This window comes from Somniosus microcephalus, chromosome 32 (assembly GCF_052327205.1).
Source record: "Somniosus microcephalus isolate GS21.2 chromosome 32, FLI_Smic_1.0, whole genome shotgun sequence".
Taxonomy (NCBI): Eukaryota; Metazoa; Chordata; class Chondrichthyes; order Squaliformes; family Somniosidae; genus Somniosus; species Somniosus microcephalus.
The window spans coordinates 15,275,906-15,298,556 of NC_141018.1; the positions used below are offsets into that span (position 1 = coordinate 15,275,906).

General features: G+C 42.7%; 1 protein-coding gene across 1 annotated transcript in view; it reads left to right on the forward strand.

Moving 5' to 3' along the window:
- Nucleotides 1-22,651, forward strand: part of LOC147097290 (fibrillin-1-like) — a 465,058-nt gene that overhangs the window by 121,527 nt on the left and 320,880 nt on the right. Inside the window, exon 7 of the mRNA XM_085972115.1 lies at nucleotides 1,447-1,572. Within this exon, the coding sequence (XP_085828241.1) occupies nucleotides 1,447-1,572 (126 nt within the window). The remainder of the gene's footprint in view (nucleotides 1-1,446; nucleotides 1,573-22,651) is intronic.

A 22,651-nucleotide genomic window follows, 5' to 3' on the forward strand; every position in this document is an offset into this window, starting at 1 on the left:
AGACCTATTGGAAGGTGTGTCTCTAGAATTGATATTTCAGCACTCCATATTATTATTTTCATCAATGCTAGGTTCTAAATAAGGGCAGAAAGAGTCACCTTGTAATACAATCAATCCCAAAATGAAAAAGACCACCTAATACTCAAGAATGAGCAGCAGAATCCTAGCCAGAACTTACAGTAGAGCCCTGGAACTGATGGAAGGAACTATCTTTGTTAGCAGTCAGGGTTAGACTCTTCAAACAACCCTTTCAGCTGAATCAATTTCTGTGTGTCCCTTTCAGATTGGGTCTCTCAAATGAATTCCAGGTATCTGATTGCCAAATCAAGCTGCTTGGAATAACATTATAGTGGCCAGTACACCAATAAATAAGGAAGCATGATGGGAAAATATCTGTGGCGTTATACCCTCGAGTTTATCAAAGCTGCTGAGTGTAATTCAGTTCATAAGAAATTTTACATTTTATCTTTTTTGTATGAACTTGTAGCTTGGCCTAGACACTGGAATGTTTAAAGTGCAGGCTGTGGCTTTAAAATTGTAGCGTTCCTTTATCTTAACTTGAGAGGTAGCAGGTAAAGCGAAATGTACACCACTGAGAGCATTCTATATAAATGATGAATTTAAATTGGCCTTGTTAACTGCATTGTTAAAAAGTGACTGGTTTGAGTCATAAGTGGAAAATCTACCAAAAAAACGTGCCTGAGATTCGAATTTAATTCAGTTAAATCTTGTTTGGTGAGATTCAATGTTGTTTGAAGTTGTTTACATTTGTAGATTCCATTTGTAGTAAGTATCACTGCAGGAAGTATTTGAAAGTAGGACAACTTTGATTAATTGGAATGTATACCTTTTTTTTTTAATCATTCTTTGTGCTTTTGACATCAGATCAGAGAAAGAGATATAGCCAAGCTGGTGTCCTGTTCTCTTCAGTTCACATGTTGGCTTGGTAAATGATGCCAGCAACAAACTGAAAAACTTATACAAAAGCAAAATACTGTGGATGCTGGAAATCTGAAATAAAAACAGCAAATGCTGGAAATACTCAGCAGGTCAGGCAGCATCTGTGGAGAGAGAAACAGAGTTAACATTTCAGGTCCATGACCTGTTCTGATGAAAGGTAATCTCCACAGATGCTGCCTGATCTGCTGAGTATTTCCAGCATCTCCTGTTTTTATAACTGAAAAACTTAAATGCCCTTAATCCTAGGAAGTGGATTGGGGTTAGGGATGTAAATAATGGTTTCTCAAAATGACGCACTTCCGCTAGGGGAGCAGGACCACAGAACATTCGACACCTTCAAATTTGTTAATACCATTTCCTGCATTGATGAGGACAGTGGATAAACATATGTAATTGTGGATGGTTTGTTGCTGAATAATACTGAGATGGTGCAGTTGTTGAAAATTGAAGGATAATCTAATAAAATATTTTCACTTTCTTTGGCAGATGTGGATGAATGCCAAGCCATCCCAGGGAGCTGTCAAGGAGGAAATTGTATAAACACTGTAGGCTCATTTGAATGCAAATGCCCAGCTGGACATAGGTTTAGTGAAGTAACTCAAAAATGTGACGGTAAGACAAACAAATGTTATAGATCAACGCACATCAAATATATTCAAAAGCCACTGATTTTTAATGTTATAAACTACTGGTACTTGTGTTCTGTAATTTTACACATGTGTAAGAATATAAACAATAAATTACCAAATAAGTCATTCTACCTTGATTAATTTGCACACAAATCCATGAACAAAAGCCAAGACAAAACATGTACTTGTTTTATCCTGGAGATTATTTAAGGTTCTAAAAAAATATATAAATACTAAGGTCTATTAAACTGCTCATTAATTAAAATGAATTGTTATGTTACCGTTGTATATAATATATATATATACTGCACTACTGTGAGAAGGCTATATATGGAGGCCAGAGCCATTATTTGAATAATTTCATGCATTTCTAGAGGCCAGCTCAAGACGTGCATAGATGAAGGACGGGGAGCAGATCATCAACCTGTGCTGCCTAAAGCAGTTGTTGTGTAACATGAGGGATGGGGAGAGAATAAACTGGAAAAAAAGAGAAGTATGTACCCTCACAGGATAACAGAGCGCAATTTACAGTCATCTCTATTAGTACTGAAACTGCAGCAGCATTTCCTTCATTGATGTAAACATTAGTGCAGCAATGAAGACTCTATCTATGTGGATAGGATTATTTGTCATTATGAAATTAAGATTATATTGTTAGTCTACAGAATTGTAGTTTACATTGTTCCCTATTTCCTAATTTAAGTCTCTTCACTCTTCATCAATTCAATTGCTCCACTGACCGTGTGGTAATCTTTTGAAGTCACTAATTCTTTCTTCAACACTTCATCTCCACCGCAGCTGTAAATTTATTGTTAGGTGCTCACGGGTTTGTATTTTTGTTACTAAAAAATTGGCTGTTTCTTAAAATTGCACAGAAATTACAACATGGAAACAGAGCATTTGGTCTAACCAGCCTGTGTTGAGGATTATTCTCCTGTGCCCACCCTGTTCCCTTATCTCTTTCTTTCCCCTTTTCTTCAACCACCTACCTAACCTATTAAATGTTGGCACGGTCTCTGCTTTAGTCACAAACTCCAGTAGTGCATTCTACAGCCTCACGACCATCTGTGCGAAGAAAAGTTTATCTTTTTCTGTCTGCATTCTCTTATATTTGATCTTCTATCTATGTCCCCTTGTACTAGAACCCTCAACTACTGGAAATAGTCTGTTTCTATCTACTCTCCCATCCCTTCATAATTTTAAACACCTATATCAAATCACCCTGTAATCTCCTCTGTTCTAACGAATACAGCTGCAATTTTTCTAGTCTGTCTTCATATTTGTATTTCCTTATATCAGGCAGCTTCCTAGTGAACCTGTATACTATCTCAGTTGCCTCAACATCCTTCCTATAGTGTGAAGCTCAGAACTGCAAGCAGTGCTTCCAACTGTGGTCTTACTAAGGTTTTTTATAGATTCACCATACATCTCACATTTTATATTCTATACCTCTTGCCATAAAAGCCAGAATTCCATTAACTATTATATGGCTTTATTGACTTAAGATGCTGCTTTTAATGTCTTGTATGTCTGAAATCTCCCAAAATACCTTGGTTCTTCGCCATCATCCAACTTTCCCCCATTCATAGCATAATTATTTCATTTTTTTAACCAAAATGTACCACCTCCTATTTACTGGCATTGAGTTCCATCTGCCACTTTTTTGCCTTATCCAGCATCTTAACAATATCGCCTTGCAGCTTCTTTTGGTCCTCAGAATTATTTACTATGCCTCTTATTTTAGTATTGTTTGCACATTTGGATGCTCTCTATCCAAATTATTGATGTACATAGTAAACAGAAGCAGTCCTAGAACAGAAACCAGTTTGACACCACTATCCACTTCCAACCACTCTGACAAACTGCCCGTAACTTCTACTCTGTTTCCTTCCTTCTAACCAGTTTTTAATCCAATTTGCAACACTTCCCCTAATTCCATACCCTTCTTCTCCCATAGCCTCCTGTGTAGCATCTTGTCAAAACTTTTCTAAAAGCCCATGAAAGCCACATCGACTGCATTCCCCCAGCACCACATCCACTGCATTTTACCCACCCATCATATCTCTCACCTCCTCAAAGAATTGTATCAGGTTTCTCAGGCGTAATCTTCCTTTCTGAAACCTATGTTGGCTGTTTCTAATCATTTTCTGTTCATCTAGATATTTAGTAATTTCATCTAAGTAAAGCTTTCAAAACTTTCCCTACCACAGATGTTAAACTTTAAACTAACTGCCCTATAATGACCAAGGTTAGTTCACTCACCCTTTTTGAAAATAGGTATTACATTGGCCACTCTCCCATTCTCCAGCACACATCCAGTCTCAATAGAACCCTGACATATAATTGCTAGGGCCTCTGCTATTTCTTCACTCAGGATTCTTGGGTATATCCCATCAGGTCCCAATACTTGTCCTCCTTCCTTTTGCTTAACTAGCTTCTCAAATATTTTTATGCAATATATTGGCCCTGAATTCGCGGTTGGTATGACGGTGTACTTTCAGAGTACGCCGTCATACCGCCTTTGAAATTGACCGCAAGTTAGAGATTTCCGCATGCGCTAAATCCCGAATTTGCGATCTGTCAAGTTCCGAATAAACATGCTTTGCTGTGACTTTCATCTCCTCATGCAAATGAACGTGCTGGCGAAAAGTTGGGCTAATTGCCCATCTACTGTGAGGTAATGTGATGAAATAACTCTGTGTTCTGGCATTTGTATTGTTGTTGTTGTACTTGTTAATGTCTGGAATGTTCTACCGGTGTAACCACTAATGCTCCTCCCTAGCCCCGCCCCTCTGGATCCTTCGGATTGGTGTGCTTACTCATACGGGTGATGAATGATGGTTGCCCTGTGTTAACTTGATGCCATGTTCTTAATAAAAGCCTTTAGTTTTAAGCTTTAACCTCACGGATTCAGGCCGTTATTTGGCACATCAATTTTATTAAGTAACAACTTTTGGAAGATGGATCGATTTTTGAAACCAGAGCGTCTGGATATCGATCCCCATTCAGCAGACGCGTCGAAGAAATTTACGCATTGGCTTCGATGTTTTGAACACTTCCATCGCATCGGTCGATTCGACGGTTAACAAGTTGGGCCTTCTAACCAACTTGGTAAGTCATCAAACTTACTCGATAATTGAAGATATTACTACATATGAAGAGGCCCTCGCAACCCTTAAGGCCCAGTACCTTAAGTCGGTTAACGAAGTATACGCCAGGTATCTTTTGTCTACTCGCAGGCAATTACCCAAGGAATCTCTGGACGATTTCCTGCAGGACCTTGAGGCTTTGGCTAAGGATTGCAACTACAAGGCTGTCTGCCATATTGCATCAGGAAGAGGCCATCCGCGATTCTTTCATATCTGGCCTCCGATCTAATTATATTAGACAGAGACTTCTCGAGAATGACTCGTTAGTTTTAAAAACGGTCGTCGCTACTGCCCGATCGTTAGATGTAGCCCAGAAGAATTTAGAAGTGTATGCATCAGCCCACGCGTCTTTCTCAGCCTCGTGTGTTCCGAGTATGGAGGCATCCATAACACCAATGGAGCCTCCACTCAATCCTATTGTTGCGGCTGTACCCCATGGGTCTAAGTGTTATTTTTGTGGCCAATCTAAACACCCCAGGCAACGATGCCCAGCCAGAGAGGCTACCTGTTATAAATGTAAGAAACGGGGACATTTTAGTAAAGTGTGTAAGGGTAATCCTGTACCCGATGTCTTTTCTGCTGCCGCCTATCGTTTTACTCTAGCCTCGGTTACGGTTGACCAGACCATACCGTGTTCCTTGTCGAAATCTATGATGGACATCAAGATTAATGGTCGTCCGACTGGGTGTTTGATAGACTGTGGCAGTACTGAAAGTTTTATACACCCCAACCTTGTTAACTCCTGTTCATTGAAAGTGTATCCTACTCGAAGTGAAATCGTGATGGCGCCCAAGTCCCTTACTTCGGAGGTAACTGGATATTGTAAAGTCACATTGACCATTAAGGATACGGAGTATAAGGATTTCAAACTCCTCATATTACCTCAGTTGTGTGTGAACTTAATTTTAGGCTTGGACTTCCAGTGTCAGCATGAGAGCGTCACCCTTAAGTATGGTGGATCCCAGCCTCCGCTCACAGTCTGCGGCCTTTCTACTTTAAAAATAAGTCCTCCGCCTTTGTTCGTGAACCTTGCTCCTAATTGTAGACCTATAGCGACTAAGAGTCGACGGTATAGTTCAGAAGATATAAAAAATTTATAAAAGAGGAAGTGGAAAGGCTTCAACAGGAGGGAATCATCGAACACAGTAATAGCCCGTGGCGTGCCCAGGTGGTGGTGGTTAAAACTAATGAAAAGAAAAGACTTGTGGTCGATTATAGCCAGACTATAAACTTGTATACCCAATTAGATGCCTATCCTTTGCCTCGTATTTATGAGATGGTGAACCAGATAGCTCAGTACCGCGTGTTCTCCACCATTGATTTAAAGTCTGCCTACCATCAACTCCCCATTAAAATAGAAGACCGACCTTATACGGCCTTCGAAGCTAATGGGCACCTGTACCAATTCCTTAGGGTGCCCTTTGGAGTGACGAATGGGGTATCCATCTTCCAACGGGAGATGGATCGTATGGTGGATGAATACGCGTTGGAAGCAACATTCCCGTACCTGGACAATGTTACTATCTGTGGGCGCGACCAACGGGAGCATGATCAAAATCTCGCGAAGTTCCTAGAGACTGCAAAGAGGTTAAACCTGACCTACAACGAAAACAAGTGTACCTTCAATACTACACGTTTATGTATTCTTGGTTGCGTTGTGGAGAATGGGGTAATCGGGCCAGATCCTGAAAGATTACGCCCACTTAAGGAATTAACTTTACCTCACACTCTAAAAGCCTTAAGAAGGTATCTGGGATTCTTCTCGTACTATGCCCAGTGGGTGGCTAACTACTCAGATAAAGGCCGACCTCTTATTAAGTCGACGCCTTTTCCGCTATCGGCGGAAGCTTAGGAGGCTTTCCTTAATATCAAACGGGACATTGAGAAGGCAGTGGTATGTGCCGTGGATGAGAAGATCCCTTTTCAAGTGGAAAGTGATGCATCTGATTTTGCGTTGGCAGCAACTCTTAACCAAGCTGGTAGACCAGTAGCTTTCTTCTCTCGTACATTGCAAGGACCAGAAGTTCGACGTTCTTCAGTGGAAAAGGAGGCACAGGCGATTATCGAAGCAGTCAGGTATTGGAGACATCTCGCTGGCCAACGTTTTACGCTCATTACTGACCAGCGATCCGTGGCCTTTATGTTCAATACTAAGCAGAGAGGCAAGATCAAAAATGATAAGATTTTAAGATGGCGAATAGAACTGTCAACATATGACTATGATATTCAGTACAGGCCTGGAGTATTTAATGAGCCATCGGATGCTTTGTCACGAGGAGTATGTGCTAGTCTAGGTATAGATAAGCTTCAAAGTCTCCACGACGCACTCTGCCACCCTGGAGTTACCAGAATGAACCACTTCATTAAGTCCCACAATCTACCCTACTCTATTGAGGAGGTCCGGACAATGACCAGAACCTGTTGTGTTTGTGCTGAATGCAAACCTCGCTTCTATAAGCCGTCCGAGCCAGCTCATCTTATTAAAGCAACTCGACCATTTGAGCGTTTGAGTCTCGATTTTAAAGGCCCCCTTCCATCGAGCGACCGTAATGTCTATTTTCTTAATATTATAGACGAGTACTCTCGGTTCCCTTTTGTTATCCCCTGTCCGGATGTGACTAGTGCTGTTGTAATTAAATGCCTCTGCCAACTGTTTTCCTTGTTTGGCATGCCTAACTATATACATAGTGATAGGGGTTCTTCCTTTATGAGCGAAGAATTGCGACAGTTTTTGCTATCGAAAGGGATTGCAACGAGTAGAACTACCAGCTATAACCCTCGTGGTAATGGGCAGGCCGAGAAAAAAAATGCGACAGTGTGGAAGGCTATCGTACTGTCTTTGAAGTCGCGAGGCCTGCCGACCTCTCGCTGGCAGGGTGTCCTGCCAGACGTGCTACATTCCATAAGGTCTCTTTTGTGTACCGCGACGAATGCCACCCCTCATGAAAGGATGTTTAGTTTTCCAAGAAAAGCTACTAATGGAGTATTGTTACCCACATGGTTGACGACCACGGGCCCTGTGTTGTTGCGCAGACATGTGAGAGGCCACAAGACTGATCCACTGGTGGAGGAAGTACAACTCCTCCATGCTAATCCCCAGTATGCGTATATTCAATATCCGGATGGGTGAGAGGATACGGCCTCTATTAAAGATCTTGCACCTGCTGGAGCTCAAAGAGTTCGACTCTTGAGAGTAGAGTTTTCAATCGTGGTATTGGACCTTCAGAGACACAAACCCTCAGTGTGGAAAATACTGATGATTCTGGGAATTCGAATGAACCGGAGTTAGTACTCCAGGAGGAGCCTCAGCAAGAGTTACGTCGTTCCCAGAGGATTATCAGACCTCCTGACAGACTGAATCTATAGCAAGGGGTGAATGTGATGAAATAACACTCTGTTCTGGCATTTGTATTGTTGTTGTTGTTGTACTTGTTAATGTCTGGAATGTTCTACTGGTGTAACCACTAATGCTCCTCCCTAGCCCCACCCCTCTGGATCCTTCGGGTTGGTGTGAGTCTTACTTATAAGAGCTGGGTCTTACTCATAAGGGCTGGGTCGGTGATGAATGATGGTTGCCCTGTGTTAACTTGATGCCATGTTCTTACTTAATAAAAGCCTTTAGTTTTAAGCTTTAACCTCATGGATTCAGGCCGTGATTTGGCACATCAGGTAATTACGCTGAAAATGTTTACGTCTGGTGCAAAGAAGCGCAGGATGCCTGTTGCATAGCGTAAGGGTACCGGATGAGAAAATTGTATTACAAAAAGATCTGTAACAAGACAATGCTATAATGGGAGATTTGTTTTAAGAGGTTATCATAATGAAGCGTTTGTAAGCACACTGAATAAAGTATTAAATGAGTTGTTTGTAACCTTTTTTCTAATGAGAAGTTAATAAGCTATGTGTGTGTTCCTCACTTGTTGTTTTATTACAGGATCCCCCAGGGTTTTCCCATTATTGCCCTTTTCTCTTCCCCTTCCGCCATGTTTAGCATATGTAAACATGGTAATAATTATTTGGTACAGAAATGGATTTACCCAACACATATCAAGGTAGATATGCTGCTACCTGTTCCAAACATTGCTGCTGTCACACAAAAAGGCCAACTTGTATTTAATTGCCCATTCTCCTTCATATATTATATATCGAGGGAACTCTTTCTGTCCATTAGATGGTTTGTATTGATAAACACAAAGCAAATTTGTTTCCAGCAGATTAGGTTATTCATACTGGAAAAAAAGGGATTGTGTCCATTATCCCAGCTGTGTTTTGCTTTTAGAAATAGTGGTAAGATCTCATCTTGATTATTGGGTAGGAAATAGCTTGAGAAAATTGAAGGGGACTAACAGTACCGCTACGTTTTATTAACAGACAATTGTTTCATATACTTTATATGAAATACTTCATTTCTATTCTGTTTGTAAAATTAACTCTTCATTTCTGTAACTGAATGGCATGCATGTTTTAAAATAAGTTGTGGGCAAATCAGCAATCTCCTCTGTTTCCTGATTGGCTAAGAGTTAGGAAGTGAAAGGAGCACTGCCCCACGTGATCCCAGGTTCGCATACACACAACGTTGCGCTCCTGGGCTCCATGGGGTACTACGCCGCGCACAACTCTGCAGCATTTGAAAGAAAGTTCTCAAAGGGGGATTCACACTAGGTAAGTGCAGATTTCCTTCGGATGTTGGCGACGTACTCCTTAGTTACGTTGCTCATCCCTCTTTAACCGCTTTCCTTTAAGTTAACTGATCATTATCCAAAGACCTCTGATGACAGTAGCTATGTGTGGATGCTAGCTAAGGACAAGGTAATGCTTGGCTTTAAAGCCCCTGCTCTCAATCAAAAGCCTGCTGCAATTCCCTCTCAAACCTCATATATGAGGAATGGCCACTTGTGTGGGGTACTGGAGGGCAGCCAACATCCATGGGACTATACCTTAGCAGGAGTCGGTCTCTTTACCACAGCAAGTGAGAAATTTTAGGGGGATTTTTAAATAGTTTATTTTGGTCTAAAAATCCCAAAACAGTTTAATGAATGGAGTTTCTGCATGCTGCTTTCACCTGTCAGATGACCCTGTCCAGTAGCCTAGGGAGGGTGTTGAGAGAGGCACCCATTTCTGTAATAGTACAACATAGGCAGTTGCCCTGCAGACATTATCGGAAACACAAAACAGCACCCTGCTGCTCCAAGAAGAGTCTCCGGCCTAGATGGGTCGAAGACTGAGGTATTGTTTGTTATTTCACCGTTTCCCCTGAGGGAACTGAAGGTCCATTGAGAGATGATAAAGTAGGTTTAGAGGCTTGGTGGAAGGGGAAGATAGATTAGGCCAGGAGATGGATTACAAATGGATTGTTCATTATTGTGGCCTTCGCTATGTCTGAAACAGGGCCTAGTGCTAGTGCTGGCTTGACATGAGTAGGGCAAGCAAGAGAAATGTCCGCATTCTGTAAATGCATTTGATGTGCAGTTTAAGTGGGGCTGAAACCTAGTGCACCTAGGTTACATCCCAAATGGTGTTCTCTACTTCCACAATTCCACACCAGGAAGTAATTGTACAAATACCAAAGGATGACTGCAACGCCGGAGGCCAGAGCAGAATACCATAGGGTAGGATGATGGGCGGGGGTGGGTTAGAGAGCACGAAGAGAGATGAAGGTTAGAAGCTGGGAGTAAAAAACATAGAAACATAGAAGATAGGAGCAGGAGTAGGCCATTCGGCCCTTCGAGCCTGCTCCGCCATTCAATGAGATCATGGCTGATCATCCAAATTCAGTACCCTGTCCCTGCCTTCTCCCCATATCCCTTGATCCCTTTAGCCTCAAGAAATATATCCAACTCTTTCTTGAATATATTTAATGAACTGGCCTCCACCGCCCTCTGTGGCAGAGAATTCCACAGGTTCACCACTCTCTGGGTGAAGAAATTCCTCCTCATTTCAGTCCTAAATGGCTTACCCCTTATCCACCCCTTATCCTTAGACTATGACCCCTGGTTCTGGACTCCCCGGCCATCAGAAACATCCTTTCTGCATCTAGTCTGTCCAGACCTGACAGAATTTTATAGGTTTCGATGAGATCCCCTCTCAATCTTCTAAACTCCAGTGAGTATAAGCCCAATCGACACAATCTCTCCTCGTACGTCATTCCTGCCATCCCAGGTATCAGCCTGGTGAATCTTTGCTGCACTCCCTCCATGGCAAGAACGTCCTTCCTCAGGTAAGGTGACCAAACTGCACACAATACTCAAGGTGCGGTCTCACCAAGGCCCTGTACAACTGCAGCAAGACATCCTTGTTCTTGTACTCGAACCCTCTTGCTACGAAGGCCAACATACCATTTGCCTTCTTAACCGCCTGCTGCACCTGCATGCTTACCTTCAGCGACTGGTGCACAATAACACCCAGGTCTCTTTGCACTTCCCCTTCTCCCAATCTATTGCCATTCAAATAATAATCTGCCTTCTTGTTTTTGCCACCAAAGTGGATAACCTCACATTTATCCACATTATAGTGCATTTGCCATGTTTCTGCTCAATCACCCAACCTGTCCAAATCGTATTGGAGTTTCACGACATCCTCCTCACAGCTTACCCTCCCACCCAGCTTTGTGTCGTCTGCAAATTTGGAGATATTACATCCAATTCCCTCGTCCAGATCATTAATATATATTGTGAACAGCTGGGGCCCTAGGACCGATCCTTGCGGTACCCCACTAGTCACTGCCTGCCATTCGGAAAACGACCCGTTTATTCCAACTCTTTGCTTTCTGTCCGACAACCAGTTCTCTATCCAAGTCAATACCTTGCCCCCAATCCCATGTGCCTTAATTTTGCACGCTAATCTCTTATGTGGGACCTTATCGAAAGCCTTCTGAAAGTCCAAATACACCACATCCACTGGTTCTCCCTTATCTATTTTACCAGTTACATCCTCAAAAAATTCCAGTAGATTAGTCAAGCATGATTTACCTTTTGTAAATCCATGTTGACTTTGTCCGATCCTGTCACTGCTTTCCAAGTGCTCTGCTATTACATCTTTTATAATAGACTAGCATTTTCCCTACTACCGATGTCAGGCTTACCGGTCTATAATTCCCCGCTTTTTCTCTACCACCTTTTTTGAATAGTGGGGTAACATTAGCTACCCTCCAATCCATGGGTACTGTTCCAGAGTCTATCGAGTTCTGGAAGATGACCAGCAATGCATCTACTATCTCTAGGGCCACTTCCTTAAGTACCCTGGGATGTAGACCATCAGGCCCTGGGGAGGGCGGTAGTGTGGTTAGATGTTGGGAGGGGCAGGTAGAGCATGGTTAGAGGCTGGTGAGGAGGTAGAGCAGAGTTAGAGGTCGCAAATGTCCAATGGGAGGGTGGGCAAGAGAATCAAAGGATGCTGGAGTGAGGCTGGTGCTCTCTGGTTCCTTTAGGCCTTGTTTACCCTATGCCAAGCATTTACTGTCCTATGTTGCCAGCCAAACTACCCTGTACTAACTTACGTGTATTCATGTCTGGTGTGCTTTGTCTTTCATACTTTAGCTTTAGCTCCCCTCTCCTTAGCCCCTTGTAATTTAGGGTTCTTGTTCATTACCAGCAGGTCCTCAATCACTGGAATTTGTCAGTTATCTTTTCTATTATACAATAAGTGGTTTCCAACTTGTTCTAAACCTCATGAGTGTCCTTTGAGTGTCTCGGCTTCTAGTCTGCTAACTGAACATTTATCTGGGGCTAGCCATCATTGACTTGAACATTGCACATCACAAACATTTCTTTGTGGTTGCAAAAACATGTTATCAAATAAACACTCTCTCGCTGTTTTTTTACCTTGTGTGGATATTGTATAATTGGTCTGCACACAATGCGCAGATGGAGACTAGTACCCCACCCATTAGAGGTTTCAATAGCATCATGGCAGAAGCTGTTAATTCAGCATTTACTGCTTCAAATCTGACAAATTCAGAGGCCCTTAAGAAATGGGGGAGCAACTGTGATAGTGGTGGTGGTTGGGATAGTCACAGGCAGTTCCAGAAAGGCATACTATCTGTAAAATTGAGTACATAGCAAATTGATGTGTAAATAAACAATGTTCTATATATTATATACATACCAATGAATTTCATGTGCTGTATCATGATCCAAAGTTAAGTGAGATGTTCTCCTTTGTTTCATTGTTGAATTGAGCTAATAGCCTTGAGTAGATACAAATGATGGAAGATAAATTAGTTCTTTCCTCTCTAGGTTAGAATATTTGTCTTTGTAACAACATTTAGTAAAGGCCAATACTTAGAAGTGTAACATTTGAATTGTTTACTTAACCAAGTTCAAAGCTCAAAGCTGTTGCAATTGGAACATTAGCCACATAGCATTGAAGAGTTGTACGCAACAGATAGTCATTAGAAGAGACAGTTTGCAGTCCTGGAATTTTTCGATTGAATAAAGTAATGGTAAATTATTTAGCTAAGGTTACTCCTGCTGAGCCTGGCAATGAGGATGATTTGACATTTCAAATAGCACTCTGGTTTTAATCAAGGAAAAAGTTTAAGATAACATTTTAAACGCCAAGAGGTTTAGCCAGCTTTTTTTTAAATTATAAACTGGTGTGAATTCTTCTGCATTACACATTCACTCCACACTGTAGGAGCTTGTACTCCTTCCCATTGGTTCCTGGGGAATAAATACTGGACTTTGCAAAAAAAATTAATGATGTCATCTGTACCATTGTCAACATGTAACTTGCTGGTTCCACTCCTTACAAACATTGTGCAACAAAATAGTTTTTTTCATCTCTAGCTTGAGTTTGCACCACTTAGCATCAATCAATTCTTCATCCTTGGATTTGGGTGCAAGAAATTGTGTACATTTTCTTCCTTACTAAAAGTTCAGCTTAGCTTGCTCTTTTCACAATGTGATGAAATAAAAGAAAAGAATAAAGAAAGATGAGCAGGATTTAAAATCAGTTTGTTGCTTGGGGAACGTAGCTGTACCTTGTGAAGGGTTTCAAGTACTGCAAAAGTGTTCTCAGTAACATAGACAGACATTAAAAAGTACAGAAAATGTCTTGTCACTGGAATATGATGGCATTAACTGCACCACTTGCCATGGGTTCTTTTACATAGAATTACATATAATATACAGCACAGAAACAGGCCATTCGGCCCAACCAGTCCATGCCGGCGTTTATGCTTCTCTCGAGCCTCCTCCCGTTTTTCATTATCAAATACTATCAGTGTAACACTCTGTTCCCTTCTCCCTCATATGCTTATCTAGCCTCCATTTAAATGCATCTTGTCAATCATATTTGCACCCTCTCCAGTGCCTCTATATCCTTTTTATAATATGGCGACCAGAATTGTACACAGTACTCCAAGTGTGGTCTAACTAAGGTTCGATACAAGTTTAGCATAACTTCTCTACTTTTCAATTCTATCTGTCTAGAAATAAACCTTAGTGCTTGTTTTGCATGTTTTCACAGAATCACAGAAACCCCACAGTGCAGATAGAGGCCATTTCGGCCCATCGAGCCTGCACCGACACACATCCCACCCAATCCCCGTAACCCCTACACCAACACATATCCCCATTTAATCCCCCTAACACTAAGGGTCAATTTATCATAGCCAATCAACCTAACCCGCACATCTTTGGACTGTGGGAGGAAACCGGAGCACCCGGAGGAAACCCACGCAAACACGGGGAGAATGTGCAAACTCCACACAGACAGTCGCCCGAGGCCGGATTCGAAGTTTTATGGCCTTATTAACCTGCGTCACCACTTTTAGTGACTTGTGTATTTGTACTCCGAGATCCCTTTGTTCCTCTATCCATTTAGATTCTTATTTTCCAAGTAATATGCAACCTTTTTTTTTACCAAAATGAAATCCCTCACATGTAACTGTGTTGAAATTCATTTGCCAATTATATGCCCATTCTGCAAGTTTATTAATGTCATCTTGTAATTTGTTGCAGTCCTCCTCAGTATTGACTATACCCCCCCCCCCCCCCCACCTTCAAATTTGGTGTCATCTGAAAATTTAGAAATTGTGTTTTTGATTCCAAAGTCTAAATCGTTAATAAAGATTGTGGACAACAGTGGTCCCAGCACTGATCCTTGTGGGACCCCACTTTCTACCTTTGCCACTGTGAATAGCTACCCTTTTCCCCTACTCTCTGCTTTCTGTCTTGAAGCCAGCTAGTTATTCATTCTGCTACTTGTCCCCTGACTGCACATGCTCTGACCTTATTAATCTATTATGTGGCACCTTATCGAAGGCCTTTTGGAAATTAGATAAATTACATCTTCTGCATTACCCTTGTCTACTCTCTCTGTTACCTCTTCAAAGAATTCAGTGAGGTTGGTCAAGCAAGACTTTCCCTTTTGAAATCCTTGCTGACTATTCATTATTATATTTTTGGTTTCTAGATTTTTTTTCTATTTTCTCCTTTAGTAGAGATTCCATTATTTTTCCTACCACCAATGTAAAGCTGCTTGGTCTATAGTTCCCTGGACACGTGTTCTATCTCCATTTTTAAATATAGGCATTACATTAGCTATTCGCCAGCCCTCTGGCACTACACCTTTTTCTAACGAATTATTAAATATGTGTACTAGTGCCTCTGCTCTGGTTCTTATCTCTTCCCTAGATTCTTCAAAAATGCACGGATGTAATCCATCCGGACCTGCTGTTTAATCCTCTTTGAGTTTGATTAGTTTATTTAATATTTCACTTTATTTTAATTGCTTTATATCATTTCTAATCTCATCTTTCATTGTCATGTCCACCTGATCTGTCTCCCTTGTAAATACTGAAGCAAAGTAATTATTAATATTTCTGTAATTTCGCTATCGCTGCCTGTGATTTCATCCTGTCCATCCCTGAGTGGCCTTTTTTCGATCCCGACTTTTTTTATTCATGTGCCTGTAGAATATTTTACTATTTTGTTTTATGTTTCTTGATCATTTAATTTCATAGTTCCTCCTTTGCCTTACTGATTGTTTATTTGACTTCTCTCCTAATCTCTTCGTATTCTCACTTGTCATGCTCTCTTCTGCTGTCCACGTACTTAGTGTATGTCTCTTTCCTTACCCTCAATTTTTCCCTTATACCTTATTCATTCATGATGTCTCATTAGTGTTTAGTTTGTTCTTGTTTTGTAGCAGAATATATTTTTCCAGGACTCTGTTGAACATCGTTTTAAATGTTTTCCATTGCTGTTCTACATCATTGTTGGCAATATTATTGTCCATTTTATTTTCCCAATTTCTATTCTCAGCCCATCAAAATTGGCATTTCTCCAATCTATTAACCTGGTCTTCATCATACTTATGTCCTTCTCAATTATTATCTTAAAGCGTATGGTCACTATTGCCTAGATGTTCCCCTACTTTTACTTCTCTTATCTGCTCTGGTTCTTTCTCCATTACTAGATCCAGTAGCAAATCCTTCCTTGTTGGGTTTCTTACATACTGGGTTAGAAAGGAGTCCTGTACACATTGTAGGAAGCCATTCCCTTATCCCCTTTACCTACCTCTTCTGGCCAATTAATTTTGGGGTAGTTGAAATCCCCCACGATTATTATTCTATATTTTTTACTTATTTCCCTAATTTGGTTGCATATTTCTTCCTCCACCTCCTTTCCACTATTAGGTGGTCTGTAGAGTACCCCTATTAGTGTGATTGATCCTTTTTTATCTTTTATCTCTATCCACATGGATTTTATTTCTGTCTTATTGATAGCTGCATCACTTTTTTTCTACTGCCATTATGTTATCTCTAATAAGTACAGCTACTCCACCTCCCTTTTTCCCTCTTTCTCTTTTCTAAATATATTATATCCTGCAATGTTTAATTTGAAGTCCTGCTTTTTCTGTAGCCATGGCAGAAATTTTTCGGGGGGTCAGGGGCACGTTTGGTGGTCGGTCGGTTGGGAAAATGTTTTTATTTGACAGCGGGTAGGAAACCCCGTGTCAACCCACCTCCATGCTAGTCTCCCAGATGTCGGGTCTGTCATCGCAGAACAGACCCAACACTAAGTGGCAGGGGAGACAATTTAGATCATTAGCTGGATTGTTAAGAGGCAATTAACTAGTATTTTAAGCTTGCCTTTACATTTTTAGAGTTTGCCAACGGCTTCCCCGCTGCTTGGGGATCACGTCAGGTAAGGAGGTCGGGTGTTGTGTCAGCATGTGATGATTTCTAAACTTGACAGCTGCAAATTGACTAAAAGCTCCCATTTCCTAAATCTTCACTTTGCAATGTTAGAAGCTGTTGCTTACTGCATTTGGAAGACAGATTGAGCTTTATGCAAGTGTTTGGAGCAAACTCTCTATCCAGTGTCACCTCATTGGAACAACCTCTCACACCATTGACAGATTGCTTCTGTCATCTCAAATTCACCTGCCATCTATTCCATCAGCATCGGTGGCCTTGAAAAAAATCTCACCTTGGTCCTCAGAATCCCACCACGATTAGCTCCAACACCAGAAGCACCAACAACAACACCAACCTTCTCTGTAATCAGCTGGTGCTGCACAGGACACCAACCACATTGCTGCCCGGGAGGCCAGGGATGGCCTCACCATGGCTAGATTTACCTCACTTGACACTACACCCTGGCTGCCACATGGTGCGCCAGGTTGGCACCACCATAAAGCATCCCTACAATGTCCAAGCCATTCCTTTCACACTCATCGCCATTGTGGGGGGTACCACTCACCATTCACTGCAACTCACTAAGCCACTTCCAAAGGTGCACACAAATCTGTCCAAGAATGCAAAGTGTTGAAAATAAAGATTTCAATGTGTGACAGCACATTAACAAAAACTTCACATGAACATTGCATAAAACACCCAAGTGCCTACCCTTGTGTGTTGTTAGTTGATATGATTGGACTAGGGTGAGGGGTTGGCTAGTGAGATGGGGAAATGATAATGTTGATAGAGAGGGATGGGTGGAGGTGCAAGGAAAGTTGGTGTGAGTTAGGATGTGCAGGAGTAGGGTAGGGAAGGCAGAGTGAAGGGGATATGATAGGTGGCACAGCAGGATGAGGTTGAGTGTGGCTTTGCAGTAACATTTTGTGAAAGGCTTGTGCTACTGCAGCCTGGTCCTCCTGTGCAATGTGCAACCAGGCTGCGTTGATCTCCTGAGGAGGTCTCTTCCACCCATGGGAAGGGAAGAGAACCTCCCTGCATGCTGTGACTCCCTCCATAAGCATATGGAGGGAGTCATGGGAGAGCCTGGGTGCAGCCGTGCAATGCTTGTCAGTGTTTTCAGCACCTCAGTGCTGTAGAACACTGACAGCACAACTGTCAAAATTAATTTGCGCATGGTACCTTTAAGGAAACCGGCTGATGACGCGTCATCAAGTGACGTCATCAGACCTGCTTCCTTCAATTGGCCAGCAAACGCGCTGGGCGGGCTAAACAAGCCCAATCAGCGTAAAATTCTTTTCACAAGAGTGGGATGGAGCCAGCAGCGGGGTTGAGCCTCGGTAGACAAAATCGTGGCCCATGTTTCAGTAATCACTATTATATCTGGTTCCTCACAACATATTATTGCCTCCAATTCCCCTGTTTGATTATGGACACTGTGCGTTGCTGTACAGACAGTTTAACTCATTTTTAATAGCAGTTCCTCTCACTTTATTTTTAACCATCTTTTTACACCCCTGTTCTATAACTCTATTTATTCCCTGGCATTTATGTTCTCTATTATGTCCGTGTATAATTGAGACACGGACTGCAGGAGTTGATTATAACAAGTCTTTACTGAATGGAGACAACCTGGAAACTGAAACTACAGAAGGCTGCTAGGGCCTTTTATACAGGGGTCACTGCCGGTACTGCAGTCTGAGACCAGTTATTCCCTTAAAGGTACATACACAACAATTCCTCCCCTTTTTAGATAAACAGTACATAACATTCATTTAACAACTAAATGATAACTAATTACAATTACGGTTGCTAGATACATTGGTTGAGGTTAAGCAATTATAAGTTCAGACTTTGAGGAGGCTTCCTGATTCTGTCTGGATAACGCCTCTTTGGGGTATCAGGTTCTTCTGGTAAAGTTGAGTCGGGATCAATGTCGTCGTTTGGTTCGTCTGCTTCCAATATCACCGATTCTGCGGTAGATGCAATTGTTACTTCGGTTTCATCGCCAGGTGTATCAGATCGTGGTGTGGAGTTGACGTTTTCCAGTGACTCTAGAATCTGGTCAGCAGGGCATCTTACAATGCTCTCTCCAACGTCCACGGTATACATTAGAGGTCCTTGCCGTGTACAGATTGTTCCTGGCTGCCATTTCTCTGTGCGGTAGTCCCGGGCCAAAACTGGTTGACCTATCTTAAAACTCCTGGTCGGCCTTTCATTCATATTCTGAAACTGCCTGTTCTCCACATCTCTTCTGATGTTTGGCTTAACCAAATCCAAGCGGCATCGTAGTCTTCGATTGAAGAACATCATGGCTGGAGTTTGGTTGGTAACCGCATGTGTCGCATTCCGTAGGCAAACAAGAAGTTGTCCACCTTGTGTTGTAGAGGTATATCTTCATTACACATTGCCTTGATAGCCTTCTTGAATGTTTGAACAAACCTCTCGGCCAATCCATTAGTGGCTGGATGATATGGGGCGGATGTGTAATGCTTAACACCATTGTTCTTTAAGAACCTCCGGAACTCTTCAGACACAAACTGTGGTCCATTGTCAGAGCAAATCTGTTCAGGCAGCCCATTCCTGACGAATATGGTTCGTAAGACTGTGATAGATTTTTCTGTGGTGATTGAGGACATTTTTAGTACCTCTGGCCACTTCGAATGTGCATCCACCGCAATTAAAAACATCGAGTCCATGAAGGGACCAGCAAAATCAATGTGCACCCTTTGCCATGGAGATGAGGGCCACTCCCATGGATGTAGAGGGGCTTGTGGTGGGGCGTTTTGGACCTTCTGGCATCCTGTACAGCTCTTGGTCATCTCTTCGATTTCTCTATCGATTCCCGGCCACCACACAAACGCTCTGGCTAAGTTCTTCATTTTTACCCCTCCCAGATGACCCTCATGAAGCTCATTGAGCACTCTATCCTTCAATTTGGGCGGAATTACTACTCTGGATCCACACATCAAGGTTCCTCTGCACACTGACAGCTGTTCTCTTCTCGGCGAGAATGCTGGCAGCAGTGGTTCGCCATGTGCTGGTCATCCCTTCACTGTTAAATCATAGACCCAGGATAGTGTCGGGTCATTTCGTGTTTCCTTTTCTATGTTTGCATTCGTCACGGACACATTCGACTATGGTCGAGTGGAATATCTCCACTGGATCCACTGCAAGTTGTTGTTCCACCGTTGGCAACGGTAGGCGCGACAATCCATCAGCATTCCCATGCTGTTTAGTTCCTTTGTACTCGATGTCATATTGGTGTGCCCCTAGGAAAAGGGACCACCTCTGTAACCGTTGTGCTGTCATTATCGGTACGCCCTTCTGAGGGTTGAAAATGGAGACAAGAGGTTGATGATCAGTTAGTAGAGTAAATTTTTGACCGTGCAGGTAGTGATTGAACTTCTTCACCCCCCCACACCAGGCTGAGGGCCTCTCTGTCAATCTGGGCGTAGTTACGCTCGGCTGAAGTTAATGAGCGCGATGCAAAAGCTATCGGCCTTTCTAACCCATCAAGGTATTTATGTGACAGTACCGCCCCAATGCCGTAGGGAGACGCATCACACGCCAGTCTTATCGGTAGTGATGGGTTGTAGTGAGCCAATACTTCTCTTGAAGTGATTAAGTCCTTACTCTTCTGAAAGGCCCGCTTACATTCATTGCTCCATTTCTATGCTACTCCCGTTCGTAGTAGGGCGTTCAGTGGGTGCAGAATTGTTGACAAATTTGGTAAAAACTTATGGTAGTAATTCACCAATCCGAGGAATGACCTCAGTTGCGACACATTTTCAGGCGCTGGGGCCTTAACAACCGCTTCAATTTTGTCAGGGGACTTATGTAACCCCTCTTCATCAATCACGTGGCCACAATACGATATCTGTTTCTTAAAAAACTCGCACTTGGGGCGATTGGCTCGTAGCCCATGTTCACGTAGTCTAGTGAGCACCTGTTCTAGGTTGTCAAGGTGTTCACTGTCGTCTTATGTCCCAGGCAGCACGGTGGCATAGTGGTTAGCACTGTTGCCTCACAGCGCCAGTGAACCCGGGTTCAAATCCGGCCTCGGGTGACTGTCTGTGTGGAGTTTGCACATTCTCCCCGTGTTTGCGTGGGTTTCCTCCGGGTGCTCCGGTTTCCTCCCACAGTCCAAAGATGTGCGGGTTAGGTTGATTGGCCATGATAAAAAATACAAAAAATTTAAAAAAATATTGGCCCTTAGTGTTAGGGGGGATTAAATACGTGGGGTTACGGGGATAGGGCTTGGGTGGGATGGCTGTCGGTGTAGGGACCGGGTGCTAGGGTTTGGATGATCAGCCATGATCTCGTTGAATGGCGGAGCAGGCTCGAAGGGCCGAATGGCCTACTCCTGCTCCTAGTTTCTATGTTTCTATCTTCACCTGTCACTAGGATGTCGTTCAAGTAACACTGAGTCCCCGGAATCCCTTGCAGGACTTGTTCCATCGCTCTTTGCCATATCGCCGGAGCTGATGCTACTCCGAATACCAGTCGATTATACTGGTAAAAGACCTTTGTGAGTGTTTATCGTGAGATACTTCCTAGAGGATTCTTCAACCTCCATCTGCAAATATGCTTGTGCTAGGTCAATTTTTGTATAACGCTTCCCTCCAGATAGTGAGGCGAAGATATCTTCTATCCTTGGAAGAGGATATTGTACTGTGTGAATGACTGGGTTCACCATCACCTTGAAGTCCCCACAGATGCGAACCTTCCTTGGCTCCTCAGACTTATTGTTTAACGTTTTCTTCATGACAGGAACGATGGGTGTCGCCCAATCGCTCCAGTCTACCTTAGATAACATGCCTGCATTCTCCAGATTCTCCAGCTCTGCCTCGACGGCTGGGCGAATTGCATATGGTACCGGTCTTGCTTTGAAAAACTTGGGAATTGCATTCTCTTCTATTTTTATCGAGGCGGTTACGCCTTTAAGAGTGCCCAGTTCTTGTTGAAATACCTCTTTGGCGTTCGCTAAGATTGTTGACAATCGTCCAGGAGTGACGTCGTCATCCTTTTTACCAGCCACCGTCATTGCCTGAATGGAGTGCCAGTCTAAGCTTATCTTTCTGATCCATTCACGTCCCAATAACGGTGGTCCACCATCTTGCAGTATGTAGAGATACAATTTCCGTATTTTCTTGCCGTTGTATTCGACAGGCACCCTTATTTTTCCTCTGGGGTATACTTTTTGCCCCGTATACGTCCTCAAGACGATGGATGTCTCTCTCAAGGGTATGTGTGAGAATAGCCGCTCGTAGTCTCGTCGATTCATGACGGTTAGAGCTGATCCTGTTTCCAATTCCATTTTGACTTGGGACCCTGCTATCGTGAGGGTGACCCAAATGGTTTGGTGATCCTCTTTTGCGATTACATTGTGAAGTTTGAGACAGCTTAGTCTCTTGTTCCAGGACTCACTATCGCTCATCTGGTCTTCGGAACTACTGTCCGTCATCTTTTGTACTTTCTTGTACGGTTCCTTAGTAGCCTTTTTGTTGTCGTTGGTCTTCTTCCCAGACCTGCAAACTCGTGCAATGTGTCCCATCTTTCCGCATTGCCTGCATATTTTGTCCTTGGACCAGCAGTCCTTCTGGTCATGGGTTGTTCTGCCGCAGCGATAACATTTTGCAAATCCCTGTGTCACTTCGTGGGTGCCGTATTCCTGTGGCTTTTGTTGTATTTCCGCAGCTCCCCTGGCTGCTGCTTCGTACGATACTGCCACGCTGAAAGCCTTATCTAGCGTCAGCTCTTTCTCT